General features: G+C 46.3%; 3 protein-coding genes across 3 annotated transcripts; all 3 read left to right on the top strand.

Moving 5' to 3' along the window:
• The first annotated feature begins 3,900 nt into the window (after positions 1–3,900).
• Positions 3,901–6,034, top strand: LOC108099019 (protein lin-9 homolog). The gene is made up of 3 exons (XM_017202255.2): positions 3,901–4,034; positions 4,129–4,377; positions 4,600–6,034. The coding sequence occupies exons 1-3, from the start codon at positions 3,934–3,936 to the stop codon at positions 5,948–5,950; spliced, it is 1,701 nt and encodes a 566-aa protein (XP_017057744.1). The 5' UTR covers positions 3,901–3,933; the 3' UTR covers positions 5,951–6,034.
• A 7,339-nt stretch (positions 6,035–13,373) lies between these two features.
• On the top strand, positions 13,374–14,576 carry LOC108099022 (glycerol-3-phosphate phosphatase). Its single transcript, XM_017202258.2, has 2 exons — positions 13,374–14,201; positions 14,260–14,576. The coding sequence occupies exons 1-2, from the start codon at positions 13,432–13,434 to the stop codon at positions 14,450–14,452; spliced, it is 963 nt and encodes a 320-aa protein (XP_017057747.1). The 5' UTR covers positions 13,374–13,431; the 3' UTR covers positions 14,453–14,576.
• A 127-nt stretch (positions 14,577–14,703) lies between these two features.
• Positions 14,704–16,173, top strand: LOC108099018 (chronophin). The gene is made up of 2 exons (XM_017202254.1): positions 14,704–15,497; positions 15,559–16,173. Exons 1-2 carry the CDS (start codon positions 14,755–14,757, stop codon positions 15,737–15,739), a joined length of 924 nt encoding a protein of 307 aa, XP_017057743.1. The 5' UTR covers positions 14,704–14,754; the 3' UTR covers positions 15,740–16,173.
• The last annotated feature ends 2,828 nt before the right edge of the window (positions 16,174–19,001 follow it).

Raw genomic sequence — 19,001 nt, forward strand, 5'->3', positions numbered from 1 at the left:
GAGATTGTTTCAAGCGAAAAAAATGAGTCACTCTTAAAATTTTTTTAATTGGAATACATGTTCCCATGACAACTTAATCAGGCTCTAATTTGCTGACCGCATCTGCACTTGTTAGCCCAAAAATAAAGTCGGTCAGAACACGACGCCGCCATCCGTCATTTGGATGGGTATCTCGTTGACAGGCCAAAATCGGGCGGAATCAGCTAAGCTGATTTACTCTAAGCAAGGAGCGGCGGGCAGAAGGCTAAGACTGAAATAGAAAGTAAGACAATGGGGGTGTCAATGACTTGGTCCTGAAGTTCTGAGTTCTGAGTCCTGAGCTCCGCCCCTTTTGGCTAATGAAAGTGGACAGGGACTGTTGGCGGCAGAAGCGCTTAAGTCAATTCCAGTTGACTCGGGGAGGCAAACAAAAAATACAGGACGTCCCAGGATGTCCCAGAAATTCTGAGGACATCGCAGGACGGCAAAGTTCAACTGGCCGGGCGCGTGTTTCCGCTTAAAAGTTCTCTGTTTTTCCAGTTGCTGTCGTCAGCAATTGAGGCGCCCCAAATCCTCGACAGACTGTTGTTGCTGCCTTTGCTGTGGTGTTGGCTAATTGCGATTTAATGACGATGACAATTTGATAAGGGGATTTGCTGCATTGTCCATCCGCCGCGTTGTCTCGATGGATCCACCAAATAAATCTACCAATTGAATCAGCCATTTCGATGCTGCACGGAAAGAAACGGTCCTTAAATGACTATTAGCTGGGTTTTCTGATCGTTGAAAGTCCTGAAAATGACTCCAAATTACTCGCAATACAAGTTGGCTTTCTTTATAATATTTACCATTTTCTTTCAGAGAAAACTTGATACGGCACTTGAATTTGGAACAAATGACTTGCGAAAAATTGTTCTTCGTGCACTCCGGAGACAATGCAATCACATGAGCATTTTACGGGCCGGCGAAGCAGAGAAAACTGCGATAAAAGCCAATGTCAGCAGCAGGAGGATGGGCAGCAGGACGAGTCGGAGTCAAAGGCGCCTTGCCACAGACAATGGCTGTAAAATAACTGGAAAAATTGAACATGAATTGAAATAGAAGCGATAGTAATTGAAATTGAAAACCCGAGGATATTCGGTGCACGAAATCATTGTCGTTTCAAAAGCGAAAGAGAACGAGATCTCTGACTGCGTCACCAAAGGAGATTATCTTAAAGTTAACTCGACAAACAGAAGAAACTCGTGTTCTTAAAGGGGAAAATTTAAGTGAGCCCCAGCATTAAATTGCGCAACTTGTTCTGCAAAAGCCGAGACGCACAATCTAAAAGTTAAAGCCACACAAATTGTTTGTTTGGATGGCGAAGCCTCAAGGTGATATTTTACACGTCAATGGTATTCATTTTTGTTTTTATCTGACCAATTTTTAGGTTTTTTATTGCGGTTTGTCCCACATTTCCCTTAGGTTCAAATGCCGTTTCGCTTTGATGTGGGTAGCAGTCGCATATATTTATAATTATTATTGGCATTTTCAAGGGCCGATTCGGACCCTTTTTTGTGGCCTTATGATAACGGTCGAAAGCACCCGGCTTGTCAAATGAGTTCTAATAAAAGCGGAAAGTAAAACCGAAATTTGTCCATGCCGCAAAAACTTTTCGCCCGTCACTTTCGCGCTTTCAATTAATGCGACAAATGTGTGACTATATGGAGCGTTCTCTATACAAAGGAGCTTTGTTCCCCTCTGCAAGTCTGCTTTTTTGGCTGATACGTGACTTGCAGGGAAAGTCAATGACTTCCCCGACCTCCCCCACTTTCCCAAGTGGCTTTGTTATGTCCGCTGTAAAACCCCGCTTTAAAGACCAACTCTCGAATCAATTAATCTGCTCTGGCCATGAAAGTGGCGCCTGGCGATAAGCCAGCTCCGTCCCATGTATAGAATCCTTGTCCCCTTATCTTGGAAGCCGGCGATACAAACTGCCTCAATTTTAATGTCCTCAAACTGTCATAAACTGTAAATGCACAGTAAAAGCCGAAGTATAAGATTGTGGCCTTCTCGATGAGGAAGAGACTAAAGCTGTCAGCACGAGAATTTAACTTCGACAAGCACTTGAAACTATCTTGCACTGAGAACCTCCTTTGCGGGCTTCGAGTAGAAAGGGTAAAATATTAACCATTGTTTTTTGAAAATGTTTTTAAAGCCCTTGTGGCTTCTGTTTAAGCAGAACTCTATGCACCCTTTTTAGGTTCCCTCTGTTTTTTGAGCCAGTTGTCAGTTGTTAAACATTTAAGCCGGAACAGGAGCCAGTTTTTTTGGCAGAGTGCAAAATTGTCCCGCGGGCAGAGAGTGAGCCAGACCAAAAGCCAACATTTGCCACACAGCCGCATGAGAATACGAGTATGTGTGGCCGTGCACATGAGTAACCCGTTGGCACGACATATCATCTCCCGCTCTGCTGGCTAAACCCTCCCGGGTGGGCGGTAGGTGGGCGTGGCAGGTCGCCTGCAGCTTTCATTAGTTCAATGTCAATGTTTTGTTGCGAGATCCTGGAACTGGAAAACGGGCTCCGGATTGCGAACGAGTATGTGGTGCCCGACCATTTGTCTGCTGTGGATTTTTAATTTTAAGCGCCCGTTGTTGGCCTTTTCCCCTTTGTTGCCACCTCGATTTGGCCTTTGCCACCTGTCTGTCTGCTGATTAAATGAGCCCGAGCTGCAGGTGTCCTGCATCAGGACTCCCGCTGTTGCTTAGTCGCAGGGAAGGAATGCAAATTAAAATTGGTATCCCCTCCCTCGGTCCGTGGTTCTCGAGAGTTCTGTGTGAGCTGCAAATCGAGTGAGGTGAGAGGCGATCGATATCCCGTTGGCAGGGAATGCCTTTAAGTTCCTTTAAGTCTGGATATCCAATTTCCTTTTTCTCAGAAGGCGACCGCGACACGTGTTTGTGGTTTCCACACACTCGGAAAATCAGGAAAAATGTTCGGGAACTTACAATACATCTAATTCCAAGTCAACCAATATACTGTTTTCCTAATTTAATAAAAGTGAAGACGGTGCTTGAACATCAACACTGTTCATCTCCATAAATGGTTTTTTTTAATTGGTACAAAAAAGAGGAAATGTATTTTTGCAAGTGCACTCTCGGAATGAGGGGACTACCACATAACAGACACGGAAATTAGGCTAAAAGTACGCCTATTGCCGGCAGCTAATAACGACGGCCACTTACGCAATTCGAAATTTGTTGGCGGCTGTTTTTGGCCAACAGTCGTATGCAAACTTTATTAATTACGCGCCCCAATGACCAGTACGACCCTCGAACAAGGTCCTTCTGCGAGTCCTCCCGAACTTTGCTTGTTTACTATTTTCCCCAAATTGAGTTTCGCCCACGCATTGTCGTGGCATGCAATTTGCACCAGAAGCGAAATCAAACAAAAGTTTCCCAAATTAAAAATTCAACGGATTTCATTCGGAAAATCAACAGCATCAACTGAACGTCACAATAACAAGAATCAAACAAATGAATAAAACAAGGAAAACAGTGTTTGCCTTGCCAAACGGAAATAGCCAACAAAGAGAACAAAAAACAAATAATCCGATTCAGTTTGTGATTATGACCTAATATAAAGAAAAACATTAATTAGTGCCGAAAACCAATTTAGCGCCTTTTATTGATTTTGTTTAGGTAAACTTTGTTTAATTGTGCTCCATTTGGAAATGTTTTTCTTGAGGATTTTACCATTACAAATTATTTGAGAATTTATGTTTAAAATATAGAGGTCATTATAGAATTACAATGCAACACAGACTTAACATGGCAACCCTAAAAAAATCTGCTAAACTCATCTCTATTTTTATGTCAATTGCATAACTACTTTAGTAGATATTTGTGTACACATTTTTAGAGAGTGAAAACTTGGTTTATTTGATAAAGAAAACCTAAGTAGACTGTTGAACAATGTCGAAAAATAAAGAAAAGATTAAGAGTTCGACAAAGCAGTCTGAAGGCTGCGAAGAATACGAGTTTCTGGCAAATGTTGGATTGCTGGCAACAACTACGTGAGAAATCATACTGTTTTGAAATTAAATTAGATTGAACAAGTGCATTCAGTGAAATTTATGGAACCTTAAAACTAACTTGCGTCGTTTGCAGAGTGACGGAGATGCGCAAAAGTCAGCCAAAGAAACCCAAGAAAATTGGGACTGAGTGCGGAGACGATGAGTTATTTGTGAAGCGTCCCGATTTCAGCAATTCGCGGAGGAACAGAAATGAGGCGGTGGACGGGGGAAGGACTCGAAAGGAAGTCCCTGTGGAAAGCGAGGGGGATCTTTCGGAGGAGGAAAGTGAAGGGGAGGAGAGGAAGGATTCCGATCCCGGAAATTACTCGATTACCGGTCAGAGGTTCGTGTAATTAGAATATTAGAAGATGCCAAAGAATTTGAATCGAGTGATTGGTTTTCATCTACAAATATATTTTTGTTTATAAACAATAAGCGGAACTATTATTAAACTTAATAGAAGCAAAATATAAATAGGAAATCATTAAGGTTAAGTCCTAATTCATAATGACTAAGGAAGTCATAGTTATTTGTGGCATACAATTAAATTTGCTTACCCTCTTAGGCTGTACAACTTCCTGACGGCGCTCTCCTCCCACCGCTGGATCTGGTGCGAGTTCGTGGAGTCCTTCGTGGACAAGCCGATCCTGGCCGGCGCCTACACCATGGCCGACTACATGGCCGACTGCTGCTCCCGGTTGGGCACCCGCCACATGCCGCGCCGCGGCTGGCAGCTGCTGCGGCGCCACACGGGCAAGGCGCGCCGCTTCTCGCCGGCCTTCATCGAGCTGGAGCTGCAGGACCTCTACCGCAGCCGGCGGATCGTGCGCGAGCTGCAGCAGTACCGCTACAACGACGAGCGGGACGGGCCCTTCATGGACCAGATGCCCAAGCGGATCCCCCTGCCCCTCGCCGCGGACGCCAAGGTCACCGGGCTGCTGCAGGAGCACGCGGGCCACTCGCTGCGCGGCATCGTCGAGGGCAGCGTCATGGACTACGACCCGCAGAACAGCTCCTACCTGGTGCGCTTCGTCAAGAGCGGCCGCTCGGCGGTGCTGAGCCTCCCGGACTCGCAGCTCCGTCCGGAGCAGGACACCACGGCCCTCCCACTCTCGCTCATGATGCACGGCGCCCAGGCGGACACCAAGGAGGTGAAGGTGGAGGCGGCGGGGAAGCCGGATGGCGGAAGGCGGGAGAAGTTCGGCAACCAGCGGTACGACAAGGAGCTGCTCGAGTCGGTGCTGCAGGTGCGCCGCCTGCTGGCCACCAAGCAGAAGGCCGTCCTCGAGATAGCCGGCATGAACGAGGACTTCGAGGGCGGCAGGGACTGCGGTCGCCGGGAGGCCAAGCAGAGCCCGCAGCGGGAGCAGCTGCAGCGGCGCTACGCGGCCAGCATGATCGCCCTGCACCGGGTGAACACGGAGCTCCTGGAGCCGGTGCACACCCTGCACGAGCACCTGGCCGAGTACCTCAGGCAGGAGGCGGAGCAGGAGGCCAGGGGCGGCCGCCCGGCCAGCGAGGTCTTCCAGAAGTGCCGCCTGCAGGCGGAGCTGGACCTGAAGACGGCCTGCGGCGAGCGGAGCCTGCACATCGAGTCGGACTGCACGCGGGAGCTGATCTGCAACCTGCACACCATCCTGTACCTCAACGGGCGGCTGGGCCGCGAGAACAGCTGCGACATGGAGGCGGTGCTCGCCGACCTGGTCGCCCACATGCTGGACCACATGCCGCCCACTCTGGGTGCAAACTTCAAGGAGGCTCTCGACTCGCTGGATCCGCTGCGCCAGCGCGTGGTCGAGATGTTCAAGGCCGTCGAGAAGCCGGAGCGCTTCCACATCACCCAGCAGTCGCCGATGCAGACGGAGGACGGGGTCTTCAACTTCGTGGTCGAGGCACAGCCGGATGGCCTTCCCTAAGCTCCACTGCCTCCTTCCTTTCCTCCCTTTCTCCTTCTCCTAGAATCCCGAAATAAAGCCTCCCTGTTATTTATGGCTCAATTAGTTGGAGTGTCGTGTGCATTGGGAGTTTATCGGCGAGCGAAGTTTCTCCGCTTCCCAAAGTTGCAACTGAAGTATCTATATCGACTGAAATTCCAAAGGAGGCACGTGGCCCTCCGATTTCTCTCCGAAGCCTTCCTTAAATACACACGAGCTTCCAGGGGCACGTCGCATCGGAAGTCAAGTGTAAAACAGTTGACAGATTGGCAAGCAAATAGGCGGTGCGTGTGTGGAGGAGTCCATTAGGGGGTTCTCCTCGAAAGCATTCTCTGGGTAACCCAAGGGATATACACTTGTTTAGAACACACACATCACCTAAAATCCCACTGAAAATTGATGCCAAGTGACCCCTTTGTGTCCACTTTTGTACTGCATTGCTGCATCCACATAAATCAGCATTTAAGCGCTTTCTGTTTTTTAATTACCAGATGGATGCACTGCGCTCGTAAATTGTGTAGGTAAGCCTGTTCCCCGGAGGAGTTTCCCAACGCCCATGTGTCCACCATAAAGACATTATTAATATGCCCCCAGTTGCACTGCGTCCTTTCCGCTTTTCCCTCGGGCGAGAAAAACGATCGGAAAGCAGCTGATGGAGCGTGTCCTGCGGGAGAGGACTCTGGTCTTTTGGCTCGCCAGCCAAGATGTGGGTGTTCTCCCAGGAATCCTCCCGAGCGACGGCTCGTAAATATTTATAATGCGTTCCAGCTGCAGGGGCGTCGACTACTGCTATAAATTTATAGAGTGCAGAATGCCTCGCAGTCCACAGTCGTGGAAACACGATTGGAAACCTGAAAGGGATAAAAATATTTATTACATATAGAGGTTCAAAAAACAAGTAAATCACACACTAATTTTATCAGAGCAGAAAAGAATATTATATTTGTATTTTTTGCCCAAACAACCACAAATAGCATTATCATCTTAGCCGCTTCTGCCAGCAAACAACTTAATGACATTTTCATTCGGACCTTGACTTGATTAATGAATGGGAAGTATCTATTTTGAGCGGCCAATATCCTGGGAAACTTTAAGTACACACAACAGGAAACTGCTCTGACTTGGCAGCTTGCCATCAAGATCCCCCGCCGGGAAAACAAACGAAACAAATGGCAGCAAATAAATGTTGGCTGGACAACTTTATCCGGTCAAGTACCCGCCGTGTGGGCCAAGTTGGCCGCGTTCTCCGAGTTGGCTGCGCGTGCTAAATGAAATTCAATACGCCGCCTTACATAATGCATTCGAGATGACTGAAGTTTTTGTTCTGTTGACACTTGATCATTAATTATATTTGCGCGTGGCGGGGCACCGTTTGTATGAATCGAATCAATACATAACAGCTTAAGTGGCACACATTATATGTATATACGAAATAGTTGTACTATATGCCACAGCAATCGCACAAGAGCGGCGGCCTAATTGATTAACGACTCTCAAAGGCTGATGCGAAGGCGGATGTATGCGTAGATGTGGGATGGATTAATCCAAGTACCGGGCTAAGGAAACTTTCGCCACAAGCCGCTCAATTTGCTTTATTAAATTGTCATCTAAGGTTGCCTGGGTTCGGTTAAGTCATAGCGGGCCAAGAATTGGGTCAGGCAGCTCCAGTTCTAGCTGATTAGGAGGCCCTCGGGCGAGAGGGGGCGTGGCTCGTGGGCCGGACTTATCCTCATCGGTTCGCTTGTGCTTTTGTTGCCATGGGGCAAGCACTTATCGAAGTAGGTTCTCCCAGACAATTCTGGCATCGAATTCCGCAAAAGTCGACGGGGGGTGTACCTTAATTAACGAAATGAAATGGGCTTTCTCCTATAAAAAAGCGAGGCTTTACAAGAGAACTCAGTTTTTCCACATTTGAGAAGCAATCTTAGCAATGTTCTCTTGAAAACAATTTGAGAGCCGTATAAAATGACCTTGATACTCACGTAAAACCAAGAGGTTCTTAAAGCAACCATAAACCATAAACCAAATTGATTGCTGTTTCTTAAATATTACTCGAAGTGCTGTTAAATGGCCCTCGAAACGAGGCTCATAAATATTCATATTTCATGAACCAAGTGAATGAAATGAATTTAAAACACCCGATCTTTACTTAAAAGTTTAAACATTACGTTTTGTGTAGCATACTTTTCTGGGCGAATTGATTTTAACCGGCTCATTGCCATTGATTCACCATTGGTTTATGGGATATTGATGGGATGCAATGCGTGTCGGTTACATAATTAATATAAAATGGATATTCCCCTTTTGGGAAATGTAAGCGCATGTGTAATGTGTTGGGCTTAAGAGCTGTAAGTGAAGCATTTTGCCCGCTTGTAAATCAATGTGCGGCGGTCAGAAACTCTACTCGAAATACGCCTAGAAAAATTAAGGATATGGGGAGAAGTTATGTGAAAATGTCGATATAGAGAAGCACTTAAAGAAATTAAAAAAGCTTTTTAGTCCTCTACCGATATAGCTAATGTATCGATATAGAATCGTAAAACAAAACCGCAGGGCATGTAGTATTTTTGCGAGTGTTTTTCCCGTGTCCTGTTACAATTGTGTGCGTGTGTGCCAAATGATTTATGAAACGGGCATCAGTTTGTGGCGGCAGCTGGAATACCGAGCTCGGGGTCAGGGGTCGGCGGGTTGGCGGTCAGCGGGACACGAAATGCAAATGTGCAACAAAAACGGAGCAAAAGCGAAAACAAACACACACGCCAAAGTAAGTGTAAACAGTGGAAAAGCGGTGGAAAAATCGCAGAGCAAAAAACAAAACGCAAAAGCCCAGCCGGCGGCATTCATTTCATAAAGCGGAAATAATGGCTTAAGTTTGGTTACGCTTCTGCTTACGTTATAAATTACAATGATTGACGTCGCGTGTTGCGGGCAACGAAACTTTAATTACGCCTGAAATATGCGCCACTATTTATTTTGAGCGCTGAGCCGTGAATCGATAGGCAAAATATTTAGCTTGGCCGGAAGCCTCCACATACATACATACCATAGAAACCCCCATTCACAGGATCCGGCATTCACAGATGCACAAAACCAAGAGCAATTAGGAGGCATCATGGCTGGGCTTCAGGCTCGAGTTGGTCCTTTCGTTTTTGTGGAAAGCCAATGGGTTGTCACACATATGGTTGCCAGTAATTGGAAAAGGCCAAAAGGGAGCTCTTCCAAATTGTCGGACTTTAAGTTTCCAGGGATAAATTCTCCTAAAGTATTCTTAGTGCTTAATTTAGTCTAGATATCATCGAATTGTTTGGATTGGCAAAAACGATGACGTGACCAATTGTAAATTGTGTTTACGATGACGTGGCCAGTTGTTTAATTAATTAGTACTGCTAACATAAAACAGCATCAACTATAATCTGGATTGTTGTATAAGTAGTTTTGTCAGGCTTGTGCAGCCATGCCTTCCGTTTGCACTTCAACAGAGATGTTTTATTTATTAAATCGATGATTTAAATCTTGTTAAATACAGTTTTGCTAACTCTAACCAATTTAAGATGTGGGCAAACATAAAGTCCTGCACACTCGAAGCATGTCCTTCATGGACACGGACCCACAATCTTGCTCAGCTTATTTATTCATCTGCCAAGTGTTTCGGTTCCGGCCTTGGGCTCATTGCTATCTGCAGAACGAGTACATAAAAATAAATACTCGAGCGTTTTCGTGTTTGCCGGCTGTCAAATCTCGGATCTCACAAATGAATTTTCGGGGACACTTTCGACACAAATTATAATGTGTTGTAATTTGGTTTAATGCACGCAAACTGGGACCTAAACCCTCGTCCAACGAAAGTCCTTTTCTGGCGCCCCAAGGCTTTATGTGTGGCATTGCTCATACGCAGCGTGGGCCAGGGCCATGGTCGACAAGCCACTGACGGCCGGCCCTCACTTTAAGCCACCAGCTTGGCATTTACATTTTGCGCAGCTGAATAAGGTGCACTGATTGCCATTTAGTTGGCTTTGTATCTGGGCGGCCAATTGCAGTTAACACAATTAAAACGCATTTAACGTGGTTGAAAATTGGACAGAAACGACACGGCAAAAGTTAACATATTTATTCAATAAATTAATGAATCAAGAATTAATTAATCAAACGAATTAGTGCAATTTCATTCAAATTTCCAATTGCATTTCATTACATTAAGGGAATCTGGCTTCGGTGAATCGAAGCTTATATACTCTTGCACTCATCGCAAAAGGTCAAATATTATTAAAGCTATGACGTATTTTCTATTCATTTTCAATCCGACTTTCACAGACAGACGGACAGACGTACACAATAACATTGATTCAGATGATGCTGATCAAGAAGATTTATTTGTTAGGGGGTCAGAGATGTCTCCTTCTGTGCGTTGCAAACTTCTTACTGAAATTATGATGCCCTCTGCAAGGGTATAGAAAGATAAATATTCCGTAAATAAATTTAATTACGTTGTCTGTTAAGAATTGCTGTATGGTAAATGCACAGAAATAGCACCACTGAAATAAATTTAACTACGAATACGAGAATAGTCCTTCCTTGCACAAATCATTATGTGAGCTTCTAACAGGTTGCTGAGTAGATCGTCCAGCCCTCTTGTCCTTCTTCACGGTTGCAGGACGACGAAGGACTTGCTGAAGTACCCGTATCTGCAGTACTTTTGCCGTGAATCAGACACGTGTTTCCGCTTTCAACACGGCGTTGCAGCATCCTGACATTCATTCTCGCTTTTCAATCTGGTCAGAGCGTCTAACTGGCAGCACGAGCCAATTATTGTCTGCAGCATTTATGGAAGTCTCCATGGCGATGGAATGAGCTCTTATTTCAGATTTTTTCGAGCCAAATCCTTATTTGTGAAACAGAAAACGTTTTAATTCTGCTTAGCATTCCTAAGCTGTTGAAATGCAACAGAGAGTTTAGAGACGATGCTTGATGTTTCGCAAGCCTGTCCATCAGTCACTACTCAAAAGAGATTATACTGGGATCGAATTCGAGGGCATTTGAGGGTATACTGGTTTATACAAGTATGCTAAAGGTAATATACAAATTAGGAGAACTTACTGTGTTTGATAGGTAAAGAAATATTTGGAACACTAATTTATATTTGAAGTGTATTCAAGCTCCCAAACCTATTTACTGCCAAATGATTTCGTCCCCAGGGTGAAGACTCCTCGAGTTCAACTGGCTTACCACCAGAGGCAGTGCAAAGTGGCAACAGTTCCTGGAAAGAGCCATCCATTCTGGACAAATAATTGCGCCCTGCGACCCAGCTGAAGATGCTATCTGTGGATGATTTATTCGCCGATAGCGGACACTTTAAAGTTTCCCCACTTCGCTCTCAGAGGATTTTTGCTGGAATTCGATTTAAGCAACTGTCGATGGCCCAAAGTGTTAGTTGTGCCCGCAGGCCAGGCTTGATTAGCATATAAATCAAGTGGATTTGTTCTTATTCCGTACTTCTGGGCCTCCCGTCTCGAGGTATTAATTAGGGAAAAACAGGCAAAGCCTCAGGGTCCGCGAAATTAACTTGGCCTTGTAAACTTAATAAAAAAGTTTTGGTTTTGGCTTAGGTTTTGGTTTCGGTTCGCTCTCGTTTTGGGTTTCTTTTTCTGGTTTGGAAAAAGTAGGGAAAAGTTTGGCAAACTTTGCTCTTTAAACTTCATTTGTTGCTCTTGCTCTCGATGTCTGGCGATTGGAATTCGCATGTAGCTTCCCTTTTTCGTTCCGTTTGTTTGTCCCTTTGCTCGGAAAATGCATTCCATTTGCGTTGGCCCCCATCTACCAGCTACCATCTACCCATGTACATTTAAGACGGATACTCGAATAAATTGGGATCTAGGCAAATGGGAAAATCCAAGCGCTTTCCACTTGAGCAAATTGAGTAGGCTGCGTGTGCAGCCCACTTACCCTAAACTCTGGTACAGGTAAAACAGCAAGGCATAAACATTTTAGCAAAACCAATTTGCGCACACAGGCGACTGCTGTTTCAAAAAGAGCTTCAGACATTTAGTAATGTAAATTCTTTTTTTTTTAATTATATTATACGTAGGTTACTTGCTGGATCCCCTGATAATTACTCTTTCGAGTGTTGGTGGTCAGAGTCAAAGTCGAAAAGCCTTCGTATTTGCTTTTGCATCCTGGTTAATCCCGCAAAGTTTGTTTGCATACGAGTAAGTGTCTGGTAAACTCGTTCTCATTGCGAACGGAAATTTAAAAATCGCTTTGGCTGTTTGGCTGTTGGCTGGTCGGGTGGAGAGCTGAAAACTCGCTCGTTAGCTTTTGATTTACCCCTCGGGCGGCCCAGCCATAAATTCCGCCACAAATTCAGCTCGTTTGCCAATTTGCGTTGCTTTTTTAAAGTCGAGCGGAGAGGGGAGAACAGAGAGGAGGGTTCCGCACACTTTTGACCAGAGGCCATTCAACACGGAGCGACCAAAGAGCTCGAGAAGCGCGCTAAATGCTCAGAGTCCCGGGGCGAGAATGCCGGAGGGAAGCGAGATTTAATGAATTTATGTCGAGGTGCGCTGGATCCGGGATTCTGGCTCCGGATTAAGCTTTGCCGGACAAGTGTCGGATTTGGGGGCCGCTTGAAAGGCGCTTCTCGGAGGCGACAGCCTTATCTGCGATAAAGCCGAATGCCATTTTAATTGGCGCAGCGGGACAACACAACTGACAGCCGGTGGCGTGCACTCCGAAAATAATTTATAAATATTTATATTGAGCAATAAACTTTAAATCAAAAGAATACTGTAAGATTGCTGTGAGTAAATGCTACAAAAGTTTGGGTGTGAAAGACAACACGTTGTGAAAAAGTGTTTTGGAAAGAAAGTTAAAAATGAATGCTATCCCCTTTGAATAACCAATTATTTTATGTGTCTGCGTGAAAAGGCGTACATTTTCGGCCCCCAGCAGAAGTGGCTCCCCTGGGAGGGCGGACCGAAAAGTGGGTGGGACCAGCCAAACACCCCGGGGAACTCTCCTTGCAGTCGCCGCCTGACTTGGCCTCCACTCATTGCGCACAATTAAAAGTTGGCCGCGGCGTTTGCCACGCCACCAAACCGCAACTTGGTCCTCGACGATCCAATTCCGTTCCCTCCGCTTAAGTAATGTGCAAAGTTTACTGAATTAAATGTGTCGCCGATGACATTTTCCCGGGCAGTGGTTGCCGAAAGCCGAAATGCAGGCGACGAGTTCCCCAGACCAGGTCAAAACTTTGAATAGATTCCGACAGCCGCGCAGTCAAAGCCGTTGAAAACTAATCCAGTTCCGGGCTGGTTAGGATTTCTGTTGTGATTCGGAGGTCAAAAGTTCAAGGTTCCATGGCATAACATTCACTCATGATACTGAATTTATTTTGTATAGAACGCCTTGTTTAAATAATCAATTTGATTCAGAATTTTTTACACACGGAGAGATAGTCCTCAAACACAATGAATCTCTCGCTAAATCGGAGTGTCCAGAGGGGCGGCTGTCAAGTTTTGGGACTGAACAAGTTCGGCATTCAGCAGTGGCTGAAGACCATCGACACGATCATCTTCGACGGCGATGGAGTCCTGTGGAACCACGACAAAGTCCTTGACAAAGCACCAGAGACCTTCAACGCTCTTCGAGCGATGGGAAAGGACGCCTTCATTTGCACCAACAACTCGGCCACTTCGGTGGTGGGAATCTGTCGAAAGGCGCAGGAAATGGGATTTCTGGTGGCCAGGAATGAGGTCCTTTCCTCGGGTCAGGCTTTGGCTCGCTTCATGAAGGAGAAGAAGTTCAAAAGGAAGGCGTACGTAGTGGGAGGCCAGGGGATCATCGATGAACTCAAGTTGGTGGGCATCGAGTCCCTGCCCCTGGATCATCCCTCTCCGAAGGGATTCTCGATGCCAGAACACGTTCAGGGTATTCTTTTGGATGCTGATGTGGGCGCAGTGGTGGTGGGAAACGATAAGGACTTCAACATGATCAAGTTGACCAAGGCCTGTTGCTATCTCAAGGATCCCGCTGTAATGTTTGTGGCCACAGACCGCGATACGGCCTTTCCGGCGGCTCCTGGGAGATTGGTTCCCCGATCCGGGGTCATGGTGTCCGCCATTCAGGCCGCCAGTCAAAGGACTCCCTTCACCTGCGGAAAACCCAATCCGTACATGTGCATTGATCTGATGCGCCAGGGAGTAATTCAGCCGGAGCGCACTTTGGTTATCGGAGATAAGTAAGAGAAGATTGAAAAGTTCAATCAATTTGAATTGAGATAAGTGTTTCCTCGTCAGCCTGTACTCAGATATCCTTTTCGGCTACAACTGCGGCTTCCAAACTCTGTTGGTGGGCACTGGGGTCAGCAGCTACAAGGATGCGCTCGATGCTCAAGAATCCAAGGTTCCTTTGCTGTATCAGCAAGTTCCGGATCTTTTTGTGCCAAGGCTGTCCAATCTTTTGCCCTTCTTGTCCTCTCGAAATAGATAGCCTGTGAGACTGCATGTCATTGTTAATAATAATTTCTATAAACTCTAAGTTGTTTCTTGCCCAAACAACACACAAAAATTATTTAAAATACACATAGAATAAATAGCCTAATGCCCTTTAAAAATAACTTCGTTTCTTGTCTCTATCTCGGTAAGTACTGATGTAAATAAAAAATGTGATACACCTTTGGAAAGGTATTCATTTTTAAAAGTCAGCAAAATATCTTTATTAGATCCTAGCAAGGCTTCCTTTAGTTTTCACTCAGAACCCGGACTGCAAAGCACACGTGCTACTGGCAAGTGATGTTCAAGCAGACCTGCTCCGATTTGACGAAGCTGCCGAAGCAGAAGGTCCGCCAGTGGCTGTCCACCTTCGAGTCCGTGATCTGCGACGCGGATGGCGTCCTGTGGCACTTCTCGAAAGCCCTCGAAGGGTCGGCGGATGTCTTCAACCTTCTGAGTGCTTCCGGCCGAAAGACCTTCGTGGTGTCGAACAACTCGGAGATCTCGCGGACGGATATGGCGAAGAAGGCCAAAGACCTTGGCTTCGAGGTCGAGGAAGCCAGTGTCCTGACTTCGTCCTTCTCGGTGGCCAACTTCCTGAGCGCCAAGAACTTCCAGAAGAAGGCGTTCGTCATGGGCGAGAACGGAATCCAGCAGGAGCTGGAGTGCCTGGGCATTTCCACCGTGATCATGGCGGAGAAGCTGGAGAAGCCCCTCCACGAGTTCGTGGCGGACCTCAAGCTGGATCCCGAGGTGGGGGCGGTGGTGGTGGGCAAGGACGAGGACTTCAACATGGCCAAGCTGGTGCGGGCCGGCACCTATCTGCTGAATCCGGAGACGTTATTCCTGGGCACCTGCCTGGATGCCGCCTACCCCATCGGCAACAACCGCGTGGTCTTGGGCGCCGCAGCCCCGTTGGCGGCCATGAAGGCCCTCACCGGCAGGATGCCGCTGGTGATGGGGAAGCCCAATCCCTGGATGGCGGCTCCCCTCCTGCAGAGTGGCCTCATCAAGCCGGAAACCACGCTGATGGTGGGCGACACGTGAGTGATGTTTCCGTGGGGGAAACCCTTAGAAGCTCTAACCGAATCTCATCCTAATTAGACTGGAGACGGATATCCATTTCTCCGCGAACTGCGGCTTCCAGTCCCTGATGGTCGGAAGCGGGGTGAACAGCCTGAAGGACGTGCAGAAGATCCTCGAGGAGGGCGACCCGAAGCAGATGAACCTGGTGCCGGATACCTACCTCCCCAGCCTCGGCCACTTGCAGGAGTTCCTCTGCTAGGCGCACTCAACTTGTAAATTACCACTGCCAAAGACTCTGCATAAAATCAATACCTCCGAAGCGGCCTGCCTCCCATGTCGTCCGCAAATCTGGGCCCTTTTTCGGGTCTCGGTCCCTTGTCAAAAGTCGAACACTTGCAGTCCCAACAGCAACAAAACAAACACGGCCAACATCCACATTCTCATCCACAGCCACATCCTCGGCGGCGTTCGTCACTTCATCGCCGTCGTCGCCGACAGATGCGGTCTGGGATGCCACTCCTCGTCACCAGGACTATCCTCTTTTCAATACCCACACTGAGAGAAAAGCATCAGAACAATTTCATAAAATAGAAAGACTTCAGATGATTTAGATTTGGTTTTAATATTTCACTAGCTCTTAAAACTTCAATCTAAATTAAAGAAATTGCGTTTGCATTTGTTTTTTTGTAAAAATGTTTTTTTTCTACAATCATCACTAATTTTTTGTACTGTACCTTGTGCAATCTGGCAGTCGGGATGGCTGCCATGGACACGCCTCTGGTGTGTTTTTAAAACGCTTTTCCACGCCAGACATTTTCCGGAGCCGCATATAAAGTATATGGGCCACAAAACGTGTGGTGTACTTAGCGGCGTCGCCAAGTGGGTTTTCGCAGGCTGTTGTCCTTTTTCCTCGGTCCTTTCTGCGGGGTGGCGATAGGTGTCAGTTCAGCATGTTTCCAAGTTATTGAATGTCACAATTTGTAAATATTGTCTATTTATATTCGTCTATTTGTGTGTTTTCAGCTGTTCTTTGTGAGTCAATGGGAAAATAATGTGCGATTCTAGTGGGCATTGTATTTTTTATGGCCTTTATCTCATATTTTTTTCGTTTGGATTTCCACGAATTTAGTACGGGTATTGTGTAATTGGTTTTTCATTTAAAATATTTGGTTCAGATGGTTTGGATATCGAAATCTAAAATTCATAACATAATAGTTTTTAGAGGGAAGTTACTTTGGGATAATTTTTATTCTTTCTTCTTGCGTAAGTGCTTTTTAAATGATAACGACGCGTAGCTTAATTGTACGAGTACGTCATTCTAAAGATGAAGAATACGAATGACTAGCAAATTGAGAAGTACTTTTGTTGTGTTCTGCATTCCTAAGTTATTTGTATTGGCTTCCTGCTAAAATCCGAGTAAGCAATTTTGTCAGTTTTAATTTTAGATAGTGTTCGCTTCTAAAAATATACTGAACCACTAATAAAAGTTAGTTTGTAAGAGCATTGAACAAACCACCGAAACCGCTTTTGTTGTGTGCGTAATTTATATTCGATTGTTATTTTTCGTTGTCGTTTCGTTGTCGTTTATTGTCAATTCGGAATGTGGGCCTTGTTTACAGAGCAGTGTTTGCTTTCTGTTCGTGGCATCTGCCCCTCCAATTGTCAACTATCCAGCGAAGGGATGAGATTGCGCCGCCCTGTAATTGAGAGCCGTTCAAAGCTAATTATGCGAGTGTTTCGGTGTCTATGCTATGGGCATACACATGCACTGCGAGAAATATTCTAGGAATGAGGGGTATAGATAAGCACCACATAAGTGAAGATTTCTTCAGGTGGTTTTAAGTCCCTGCACACTCCAGAGGAGTTTAAAATAAATCTGATAGAAACCCCCATAAATCGCTGGTTCTCCCCACTCATTATTTTTTTTCAGTTTACTTCAAGTGGTTGGTGTAGGAAAAAAAGTTCGAAATGAAGCGAAATTTCCGTGGTTGGGTTCGCTTGACACTAACGTTCAGATCCCGGGTGGGGATAGCTGCCAGGAGGCCTCCATCTCCCCTCGTCGCTGTCGTTCCGCCGGATAAAGTGGGGCCTGGGGAATTTAGTTGTGTATTAAATGGGGAACAAGTGCTCCTCGTTACGCGGCGTCACAAAGCCCGATGTTTGGCATTGTTTGCCATTGTCTTCGGCGACTCCCCGTTTGGTGTGGAAAAGGCAGTGCGAAGTTTGAGCTTTCGGAATTCCGGCGAATCACATGGCCAACATTAATTAAATTTTTGACGCTACACAGCTTCGATGGGTCGGACAAAAGACGGCTAATTAATTAGCAAACAGAGTGACAGGGTCAACACTTTGTCATCAACGCCCGAGTGGCAAAAGTCGGAAAAAGCCAAAAACTGTTTGTCGTTTGTCAAACACTCAATCCAAGGCCCATCGCCACTCGAGGCCGGGCTAAGATAATCCGTGCAGCATCAAAAACGCATCAAACTGTTAGGGCGACACCGACAAAGTCATCAGCAGAAGGCAGGAGTATTTACTCTGCGTCGCCGGGGACTGGGTGTTGACATTATCCGGGCTGATTTATTATCGCCAGCGTGGTGACACTTCAGCGCCGGGGAACAATGGAGTTCCTAGACGCCTTTGTTTCGGCGCCCGCAAGAGATTCGAATCGCTAAGCCCGCGGCATTAAGGTATTCCATGGCGCTTGTCACCTGTAATTGTGTGCCTACCTTTGGCGAAAGGGAAGTGAGAGGGGAAATATTAACCCAGGATCTAATTACTTATCAGCTAATAATAAACACTGCTCGACAGCATTGAAAAACACAAACGGAACTCCAGGAGAACAAAGGACTTTTCTCAATTAGTTCTTGAAATACTGTCCTATTATTTGGGGATATTAAAATCGTATATTAGCAACACACTGAAACGTGTGTAACTGACTCGGGAACACGCAATAATACCCGCTCTGAATGGGCCGTCGGTCCCCTTGTTCCAATTACTTGCCGTTATCCAGATCGGTATATATCCCCGTTATTAGGTTGGGGCTCACGTGCGGCCCGTAATTCACTCCGGCAGTTTGCCACCTGGGCAGGCGACCTTCCTCCCACCCCCTCCTCCCCCATCCACCCGGTGCGTGTGTGTTTGTATCTTATTGTTATGGTTATTATTATTTAAATTCCTTTGTGGGGCTGTGTGGCTGTGGGCTGTGGGGCGTTATTACCGGCTCCTCGACTGTCTTGACTAAAGTCGACATCCTGCCAACGTGCTTAGCATAAGATACGCAAATGCGCCAGGAGCCCCCCTCCCCAGTAATCCCCCAGCTCAGATTTGGCCAGGACCGAGATTTTCCATCGGCCTGACACTCCGCTGGCAATTATCCGACAGGACCGGCCAAATTGAATCGCAAGTGGCCGCCTTAAGTGCTCGTTATCATTTTCCAAACTGCGTCTGGCTAGTAAACTTTGCCTATTTGCCTGGTTGGCCATTATGGCGACTGCGGTAATTGCGGTGCAAAATCTGAAAAT

The sequence above is a fragment of the Drosophila ficusphila genome, unplaced genomic scaffold (genome assembly GCF_018152265.1).
Source record: "Drosophila ficusphila isolate 14025-0441.05 unplaced genomic scaffold, ASM1815226v1 contig_286, whole genome shotgun sequence".
NCBI lineage: Eukaryota > Metazoa > Arthropoda > Insecta > Diptera > Drosophilidae > Drosophila > Drosophila ficusphila.

Bases quoted from the DNA above. Each gene is read 5' to 3' on its own strand.
- LOC108099018 (XM_017202254.1), top strand. From the start codon at position 14,755: ATGTTCAAGCAGACCTGCTCCGATTTGACGAAGCTGCCGAAGCAGAAG. The intron at 15,498-15,558 runs GTGAGTGATGTT...CATCCTAATTAG, and splicing joins ACGCTGATGGTGGGCGACAC to ACTGGAGACGGATATCCATT.
- LOC108099022 (XM_017202258.2), top strand. From the start codon at position 13,432: ATGAATCTCTCGCTAAATCGGAGTGTCCAGAGGGGCGGCTGTCAAGTT. The intron at 14,202-14,259 runs GTAAGAGAAGAT...TTTCCTCGTCAG, and splicing joins ACTTTGGTTATCGGAGATAA to CCTGTACTCAGATATCCTTT.
- LOC108099019 (XM_017202255.2), top strand. From the start codon at position 3,934: ATGTCGAAAAATAAAGAAAAGATTAAGAGTTCGACAAAGCAGTCTGAA. The intron at 4,035-4,128 runs GTGAGAAATCAT...CGTCGTTTGCAG, and splicing joins GGATTGCTGGCAACAACTAC to AGTGACGGAGATGCGCAAAA. The intron at 4,378-4,599 runs GTTCGTGTAATT...TTACCCTCTTAG, and splicing joins TACTCGATTACCGGTCAGAG to GCTGTACAACTTCCTGACGG.